Source organism: Zonotrichia albicollis, chromosome 6, assembly GCF_047830755.1.
Source record: "Zonotrichia albicollis isolate bZonAlb1 chromosome 6, bZonAlb1.hap1, whole genome shotgun sequence".
In the NCBI taxonomy this organism is placed as follows: domain Eukaryota; kingdom Metazoa; phylum Chordata; class Aves; order Passeriformes; family Passerellidae; genus Zonotrichia; species Zonotrichia albicollis.
In genome coordinates this window covers 37,910,593-37,920,361 of record NC_133824.1, presented here as the reverse complement: position 1 = coordinate 37,920,361, position 9,769 = coordinate 37,910,593, and the positions used below count along the sequence as shown (strand labels likewise).

The following is a 9,769-nucleotide window of genomic DNA, read 5'->3' as shown; positions in this document are numbered from 1 at the left end:
ACCCACCTGGTGGGGGCAGGTCAAACTTCATCTTTCGCAGTTCAGTCATTGACACCTGCAGCTGCTCGATGACAGCATCGTCCTCGTACTGCAGGGAAGCAGCAATCTTCTCCTGCAGAAATTCACGTAAATCTTCCAGTGTCATCTTCAGCAAGCGCTCTGGGGGATGGGAGAAAGGAGTAATGGCAGTGGCACAGACAAATTTCAGGGTAGCACAAGTGTGGGTTACACCACGCTTTGGTTTTATCTGGAATTCTGTTGCTGTTCCCATTCCACAGTGGGACAGCCTGAACGCTTCTGCCTCTCTCCCACCTTCCCACTGTTGCTCAGGGTCATCAATACATGTATATATCCATGCCACCCGAGCAGTAGTTTTCCAGTGGCAGGACAATGGCAGGGCTGGGAGCTGTGCTGATGAGGATGCAGGGTTCAGACCATTTCTGGAAGTTCTCACCAATGCCTCTAGGAGGAGGAAAAGCTCCATGAGACAGGCCCTAAGCATCAGGCTGAACAGCCCCTGGCGGCAGCTGCCACCACCAGCTGAGGATGCCAACCTGCACCAGCAGGCAGGGAAGCAGGAAGAGGCGCTGGCCCTTCCAAAGGTTGCAGACAGGGATGGGATACAGGCAAAAATACAGGTTGTAGGAAGAGATGTCAACCCACACTACACATTCCTCAGGGAGGTGAGATTTTACAACCAAACTGAAACATCTGCCTGCCTGCCAGTTTCTCATTTTCTGCAGACATATAGGATACTTCAAGGTTTATTTATGGATAGCCTGTTCTTCATTTAAATGAGGGAAGAACAGGGTGGCTGTTTGCAGAAGCCAACACATGCAGTCCCATAAATTCTGCTGCCCAAAGGTCCTCATCACACGCTCCTGCCCCAGATGAAGGCCAAAAGAGTGACACAACAAGACTATCAATTTATGGGAGTGAAGGGGTTCAAAGTTACAAAGATCTCGAGGTAGAAACATCACTGCCTTAGTGTTATGCAAGACAACCAGGTTTTGATCATTTTAGAAGTGTATTAGTGGAGTTACTTGTCCCTCTACAGACTTTTCAGTTGAGTCACCACATAAAGTTCTGCAGACAGATGGGCTGCTGTCTGTATTGCCCCTAAAAGCAATTTGTGGGGCACAGTACATAGGAAGAGGCAGCAGGGAGCATTTCAGGTGTGGTTTCTGTGTGCTGAGCACAGCAAGTCAATCCTTGTGGCATCTCCTTTCCTCCCCTGGACTGTGCCTTTTGTGGCCAGTGCAAGGCACCAAGAGGCTGGAAGTGGCCAGCAAGGCTTTCCAGGTCAGCAGCACAAGGGTGGCCCAGCACAGTGCCACCAGAGCCACAGGGGATGCAATCAGGTGGGACCTTACTTTTGTGCAGTTTGAGGATGGTGTAAGCCATGGCGGTCAGCACCCGCTCCCCTTCCAGGATGTAGATATCCCACAGCCGCAAGGTCAGCGTGAATGGGGTCTGTTCCAAACACACAGACAAGTCACAAATGGCATGATGAAACAGAGGCTGCTGCCATCACTGCATCACCTTGCACCAAATCACACAACAGGGCTAGGCTTTGCAAGTCACGAATTCATCTAAAACACAAAAATGTCTTTTATCATCTATGGCTTTGCCTTAAAGCTAATGAACTTGGCTGGCTGGGAAAATACTTAAAACCCATTCATGAATGCAGAAAAAAAAGAAACTTCCCTCATAAGCATGCTAGCATGTGGATAACCCCTACCCTAGAGAGAGTACCATCATCTTTCAGCCTTGTGAGCACAAAAAACAACTCCTGTATCCATCCAGATTTCCCAAAAGCGCTATTTATGGGATAGGTCTGAAAACCAAATGATGCATCACTAAGCATTAAAAAAATCATTCACCTGGTGTCCAAAGAAGAGGTTTTTCTTATATACAGGCTTATTTCTGCCTGCTAAAAATACCTCTGCAAAAGGTTTTAATTTGCACCTAGACCCAATCTGACAAACAGGATTGAACTGATGTCCAAAGTGATGGAGCAGCCCATACCTCCCACCAAAGATCTGAGGTACCTCACCAACACAGAAATTAATATTAACCCTACTGAAAAGTTTAGGTTCTAATTTAGAATACTGCACAGACTCTCCAGAGTTTGGCACAACTGACCATTGCAGCTTTTACCACATGCTACTGCAGTTAAAGGGATTTTGCATTTTATACAGCTTTCTGTGGCAAAAGCAGCAAGTTCCCTCTCAAGGGGAAGGAGCCACCCACTGTTTTATAGAAGACAGGGCAGCAGAAAATTGAGACTGGAGCACACAGATGTCCTAAATATTAGCAAGTCTGGACATTGCATTCAAGTCCAGTAAGCACAATGCTGATCCTAAAAATGAAGTAGTCTTGGCTCAGGACTAGCAAATTAGCTCTGGACAAAACAGGGTAATTTTCTCTCACTTCTACCTTTCCAGTCCCAGTCCACTCCTTTGCCTGCAGCTGCTGCACTGCTATTTGTCAAGGTTTGTGCCCTCATCTCTTCTTCTTTCTATGTTGTCTCCAGAGCCAAAGTGAGGTTAATTGCCTTTGCAGCAGTACCAGTGGGCAAGAGAAAGATCTCTCCTGACTCTGAAATTTGTACTGCTGATGCTGAGCCATCTCCCTGTGACTGCTTGTGATGAGGCAGCAGGAATTGGCTTCTCATCAGTGACATGCAGTTATTTTTACCTTCTCCCTTATTAATTTTTTTCCTTTATGAGAATGTGCATAATATCCCACCTTATAAAATATTAACAGCTTCTTCAAAGTATAAGATTTACAAAAAAACACAGGCAGATTAAGCACACATGCAAACAGGAGAGCAGCAAAAAACCCCCAGAGCATCCTCACCCGGTCAATGAAACACTGCAGGAACCACTTGGTTGTGTAAATCCCAGTGGTCATCTGCTCCTTGTCCTGGGGGAAGAGAGCAAAGAGAGACAGGCATTTCACCAGGCTGGTTACTGGAGGTTCAAGCAGCTCATAAGGCTTTGGGGGAAGTTAGTTGGTTGGTTTACTTATTCTGGGATGTGAGTGCAGGATTTGGCTGTGGTTGATCTCCCAAGAAAGCCCCTGCTTTACACACCAGTGCTGAAGCCCTGCTTTGGTCCTTTGCCCAAGACATCCACCAAACCTGGTCCTCGATGTGGCCAGACTTCAGCCATAGTATTGGAAAGGGATTTCTGGGAGAAGCTTTTCTGGCCTAATACCTACTCCAGGGATTTATAAAAACCTTCCAGGAACTCAAACCACTCCTGCAGACTACCATTTTTGTTTCCATAGCAATTCCCATGTGAGCCTCTTGGAGCACAGTCAAGGCAGCTTTGGAAGCTCCACCTGGTTTACATGGCATGGCTGCTGCAGGAGCAGGACAGCCTGACAGGCTAAGGAAAACTCTTAAAAACCTCACCATCACCACCTTGGTCTAACATTTCTCCATCTGGTGCCCAGTGCTGGCATGTGTGCAGAGCTGACGTGACCTCTGCTGCAAAGCCAATGAATCAATGGGGATGGGAAGAGAAAGAAGCCCATGGGATGAATGGGCAGCTCCAGCCTTTGCTTCTGGCTGGTGCTGTGCACCTGCAAGCCTGGAGAGCCTTCAGGAGCAGGAGGAATGAGCAGCTTTCTGAGTTATTCCCATCCCCTCCTCTGCCCATGACTATAATTAAGTGAAAACCTATCATGGCTCTGTTTCACTTTTACAGCCATTTGCAGCATGAAGCAAGAGCTGTGCAGATGATGGTAATACAAATACCCTTTGCTGGAGATGGGGGCTACCAAGCCTCTTGGGAGTGTAAGAGAATTTTAGGAGTCTGGCCACTCCTTTGGTGTAGACCAGCTGTCTACACCAAATGCAAAGGGAGGCAAGGCAAAAGGAAAGAAAAGGAGAGAGCAGGTGCAGTAAAATAGTGGCCTGGACATAAGACTGGAGTTGGTGTGCCCTGCAGATGCTCCTGCAGCCACCAAATGGACCTGTACCACCTGCTGGAGAGAAAAGCAACTGGACATGCCCAAGCAACAAAACACCCAGCAAATGTTATGTGCCTCCTGACTTAAAACAACAGCAAAGCGCTTGGAGTGCTAATTATTACTGAAATAAGACTAATACTAATACTAATAATCACTGAAATAAGACTCCAGACAGACCAGCCTTTGGGCCCTGCAGCTGGTGCAAGCACACAGTCCAGCCACACTGCTGCAGGCTCTGTAAGCCTTCCTGGCTCTCCTGGGAAGCCTTTACATTTTAGCAGTCCTTCCACTAATGATGATCAGCAAGCAAATGATTACCATTCACCTTAGTAAGATATGGGCAACCCATTTAATAAATGCCTGCCTCTGCAGCTGAAGCAGTCCTGTATGGTTAGAAATATGTTCAGCTGTGCATCTGTTTGGCAGAACACTATATGAACTGCTTTTTCATTAAAATGTGGCATTATTATAGGAAGACTGACAGTAAAGAGATACCATGTGCTTCTTCAGTTTGGGGAACAGTTTGTTTAAAATTTGCTCGTGGTGGGCTTGAAACCTCTGCAGCTTTGGGAATCCAGGAATGAAAAAACCTTAACAAGAAAAGACAAGAGAAATAAAACAGAAATCAGGTAAGCTCTGCAGCAGGGACAGGGATAGCCTGATTCTCTATAAACACATCTCTTGCATTGACTGTTGAAGTTGGCTGAACAACAGGGTGCCCAGCTACCTCCTTTTCACCCTCCTTTCCAGAGATCACCCCTCACCCCATCTGGGCAACAGGACCCTCAGACCAAGCCCAGCTGGTCCTTCTCACCCAGCTCCCACTGCCTGCCTGCGACTTGGCTTGGCCAAGAGCTCTCCAAACACACCTCAGTGCTTACCAAGGTTCAGAGAAAAGCTGAAGATGTTTGAACACCACAAGCATGTTCATTGCCCTGTAATCTAGTGGGACACATATTTAAGACTGTCCAAAGTTATCAAGCCATAAGGTTTAGCTCTCTGCCCATGAAATAACCCTCTGTGCATAGATTACTGCTAACCCCAAGTAAGATGAAAGGATCTCTAATGTGTTTGAAGTAAAATAATACATCACACATTTAGTGGAATTACATCTACATTTAGTGTGGATACTCTTGGATGTACTTCTGTGAGATTTATAAACTCATAACCTTGAGTTAATTGATTGCCAAGGGCAAGGAATCCTGGAGGCAGGACAGCACTTCTGTGAAAGTGTTAATTATCAAGTCGATAAAACTCAGGGTTTTTTTTGATAAGAGCTTGTCTGCCTCCAAGAGTGAAGTTCAGCTCCCCAGTCAGGCTGCACAAGTAGTTAAGCCTCACCCACTTTAATTAAAGCAATATGTGAGGAGAAACAAAGCTCTGCCGACCAAGCTAACAAGGTTCCCTTGCTGTGGCAGACACCCTGGCCCAGCCAGCCTTACCGTGCATGGCGTGCCGCTGGTTGGTGAGCAGCTGCGCCAGCGCCCAGAACGCATCCTCTTCGTTCAAGTACATCAGGAGGATGGCTGCAATCTGGCTCATCCCTTGGCAGTAGCTCACTTCCTGCAACAGTCAAGAGGGGCACACGTGCTGCCATGCTGGCAGAGCCTACCATCATGCTAAAGCTGCCTGTACCTCCCTCTCCTCTTCCAAGGTCTGTCCCATTTCAAAGTCTTTACCATTTATGTCCAAATTCACAGCTCCCACATACATACAGCATCTACCACGTCACTGACTCATGGAGTAGTTTGGGTTGGAAAAGGACCTTTGAAGATTATCTCATCCAACCCTCCTCAGGGACAGCTTCCACTAGACCAGGTTGCTCAAAGCCCCATGCAAACAGACTTTGAACACTTCCAGGACAGGGCATCCACAACTTCTCTGAGCAATTATTTCCACGCCTCACCATTTTAAAAAATGTTTTCCTTATGGCAAATCTATCTTTGGCATGACAAACAGCATGTGGCTCCAATGCTGTTTTGCATTCCTTCAGCCATATGAGTACTGAAGTAATTAAACAGTAAATAAATCTGGTAAACATTTATCTGGCATGAGGGAGGCTCCTCAACTAACCCCCTGAGCATCTTCTAACTGTCCCCTCTTAGAGGTGGAGACAGTAGGTTCAGCTGCTAATTTCAGCTTATTCTGCCTGTATCCTTCAGCTAAAAAGTACTGGTTTGTTGCAGTAAATAAGTGTTTTCAACAAGGATACCATTTGGTGTAAGACAAGAAGTCAGAAACATGACAGACTGCCAGAAAACTAGTGTTGCTGAGAAGCCAAAGGGCAATCCCTTGTTCTTTGCTGACACTCTAAATCTGCCAGATGTCATTTACCAGGTGACAAAATGAACAAGGGAATGAAACAACTGTGGAAAGATTCTTGTGCTGCCAGAGAGTCTTGCACCTCTCTGTACAAACCACTATTAGGACTTAAAATTGGAATTACCACTGGCTAAATAAGTGTGTGTTTATTACATATATTTACACATGAGAATATGTATGTCTACACAAATACACACATATATAAAGCTTTTCTTTAAATCTTTACACACACTCACACATATATAAATATATAAACACAATGCTCTTCATGTTAACTGGAGTTACTACTTACAGTATTATAAACCGAGTATGCTGACAGGACGTGGAAGAGTGCCTGTTGCCTGGGGAGAAAGAAGGATATTAAAACACCTGAGCATGAGGTCTCCAGCTTCATGAACACACCAGTACATACACAGAGAGAGCAAAGATTCTGAAAACACCCAACCAGCTGGTACTTAACACTTTTGCAAGGAGCAGGGCTCACAGAACCAGAAAGCTTGTTCCTTGGAGACTGGGTAGGGCAGCCAGGTGTGACTTACCCCAGTGACAAAGTCACTTGGTCAAACCTCTCCAACCCAATCTGTCATGAAGACCCCATCCCTCCCAGATCCTGATGGGCCCACCTCCCATCATCCCAGCCATCCCAAACCAAGCCTTCTGCAACTGTGAGCCTTGGGGGAGAAGGCACTGCAACAGGCTGTTGCTTGGCTCAAGAACTGGGGCTGAGCCTGCTCCAGTGTGGACCTCTCTGAAGAAAGAATCAGCAGCCCAGCACCTGTAGGTCACGCTGTGTGGTGATGGTTTGAGGAGAAGGCAAGGATGGCTTTGCTCTGAGCCAGGGGGCTGCTGGCTGCTGATCCAGCTCATCCCTCACACATGCACTGGCAGGACTGCCCCTATAAGCCACAGACACCTTCCATACTCACTTCACTCCGTAGCGCTCCCGGAACATGATGTGGTTTCGGAAGGTGCGGTTAACATCCAAATCTATCTGCTTGATTTCCGATGAAAAACTCTTGGCTTGTTCTTTCATTTGCTGGAAGGGAGAGGGGCAGACGAGAGGCAGGAATCAGACACCATCTCAGCCTGTACCTCTCTCCACCAGGGAGAAGGCAGGATTCCTGCAGCAGGAGTGGCAGCCTGGGAGCTGCACAGAGCTATCCAGAGGAGGGGACATTGCTGTCCTGCAGTGAGCAATGAACTGCAGCCTGGAGGTGAGCCCCTGAGCCCTTGTCTGTGCTGCTGGCCCAGGGAGAAGGGGATGACCCTACACTCACATCCTAAGACAGCAGCAGCTGCCAACCCAGCCTTCGAGCCTTCACCCATCTTCCAATGCAGATACTGAGTTTTCAGAATCTAAAACCTTTACAATTCAATTACACTCTCGTTTATTTTGATTTCTTTGCCTGGCTGGCTGTCATAAAGCGTTGAGAGCTCTGTTGATCCTTAAGGAACCAATACACAGATGTACACAGCACTGTCAGCTTTTCAGAAGCTCAAACATAATAAAGCCCAAACTGTTATGACAGACTCTGTGATCTCCAACTACTACTTTCCCTGAAGAAAAGAGTCATCTTTAGTTTAAGAAGTTTCCACCAGAAGAGCAGTCCTGGAATATTCTCTTGGGCTGGTACAAATTTTAAGAAACTGGCAGAGTCTAGAACAGAAGCTAAACTCAAAGCGAAGAATCCCCATGTTCCCCCCAAGCTGGCAAATCATTTAAGGCAGCATCACACAGTAAAAGGATTTAAGTCCACTGCAAAAGAATGGAAATTCAAATGAAAGTTTAAGACCACCTCATCCAACTGTGCTCTCAGAGCCTCAAGATGAAGACGTTCCATGGACAAATCTCATGGCAGTCCCATCTGCAACCCACCATTCAGCTCGGTACTGCAGGCAAGGACCACTATGCTATAGTTAAGCATCTCATCTCACAGCCTTTAGATACCACCAGTGATCATGCCCTTCTCCTTTAATGTCTCCAGGGTTAACTGCAGGAAGAAAATACATTTTATGACTGTCTTCAGGCACACTGAGATTCCCCAGCAGATTGGAGGCAGCAGAGATGAGCAGCAAGCCCAATTTGCCTTGAGCCCAGGGTCAGGATCCCTCCTGGCTCACAGAGACAGAAAATAGAACATCTGTACAGATACTTATCATCTGCTCCAGCAGCTGCCATCTAATGAATGCTTATCAGCCTGACACCAGGCGCCTCCAGGCTGTTGTTGACCTCCCAGGGTGGCCACATCAGCTCTGGTGAACAGCAGAAGGTCATTAGCACCCACATGTGTCCAGCACAGCCAACATTTTGGATGATCACAGCATCTTGGGAATATTAACTTCAACCTTGGGAGCAGCTGTATGGAGGAGCAATAGTAAAGGGGCTATTTTGAATTATTGCCTACACAGGACAAGTGAGGATAAAGTGGTGATGGCGTGAAGGTCTGATGAACAACATCGTTTCCCTGCTGTGAATAGTGAGGTCTCTGTATTCTATGGCTCCTTGCCCTCTATAAAGCAGACAGACTACCTGAGAGAATATGACTATTCATGTGCACTGAGTCACTTCAGTTCAAATTTTCCTGCTAAAGGCCCTCTTGTTTTCCCTGCCAGAACAACACAGAAATTTCCCAAAGTAAATAACTTACTTTGGGTATTTTTAAATCATTGCACATGAATGGCAGGTAGGTCACACAGGACTTTGTCAATTCCATGCACCTAGGAAGCTTTACTAATTGTGCAGACATTAAAAAAGAAACACAAGATGGGTTATTCTCCTTTTTTCCCTAATGTAAATAACCTGGGGGCTCCACAGATGCTCTGTTGAGCTCATTAGTGCTGTGAGTCCTGCAAGCTGGTGGCAGAGCAGAGGCTAGAAAGCTGGAAGTCCCATCCCAAAGACCTTGTACAAAGCAGTGGGTAAAAGCCAGGATGCCTCTGTTCTGCCCCATGGCCAATATGTTTCTCCTGCTGCCTTCTCAAGCTCCCCTCAAGCCCTCTGGCTGCAGCTAATGAACCCTGGGGAGGTAGAGCATCACACCTACATGAAAAGCAAGCGTGGAATGTCCCATGGTAGCCTTCAGGCTTTTGTGCCATGGGCTATACACCAGGGAGAAATGGGGCGGCCTTGGAACCAGTTCCTTCAGGGCACAAGTCTGAGGCTTGTCTGAGTCCCTTCTTGAAAGCAAAACCCCTCATCCAGGACCTGCACTGAGCCTCTCCTGGAGGAAATTAGGGGAGAGCTAATTACTGGTGGCAGGCAGCACCAAAGAAAAGGTAGATTAAGATGATCTTGTAGAGGGTTTGCATCCAGCAAAGCCTATTAGCCCTGAAGCTCCTGTTTATCGCAGACCCCTCTGGAGCACAGATAACTCCTTGTGACTTTCATTTGTTTGGATTGCTTCCCTGCCTGTGTAGCACAGCTTTGAGGGAGGGAGCACAATTTTAATCTGCATGCTGGAAGAGC

At 46.8% G+C, this 9,769-nt stretch overlaps 1 protein-coding gene across 2 annotated transcripts in view; it reads right to left on the bottom strand.

Moving 5' to 3' along the window:
* The window catches only part of LOC102070849 (uncharacterized), an 82,539-nt gene that overhangs the window by 12,096 nt on the left and 60,674 nt on the right, over window positions 1-9,769 (bottom strand). For both annotated transcript variants that reach the window (XM_074543252.1, XM_074543253.1), the window contains 7 exons: window positions 7,230-7,339; window positions 6,596-6,644; window positions 5,424-5,544; window positions 4,477-4,571; window positions 2,863-2,928; window positions 1,374-1,473; window positions 7-159 (listed from right to left, as the gene is read on the bottom strand). In XM_074543252.1, the coding sequence (XP_074399353.1) occupies window positions 7-159; window positions 1,374-1,473; window positions 2,863-2,928; window positions 4,477-4,571; window positions 5,424-5,544; window positions 6,596-6,644; window positions 7,230-7,339 (694 nt within the window). The remainder of the gene's footprint in view (window positions 1-6; window positions 160-1,373; window positions 1,474-2,862; window positions 2,929-4,476; window positions 4,572-5,423; window positions 5,545-6,595; window positions 6,645-7,229; window positions 7,340-9,769) is intronic.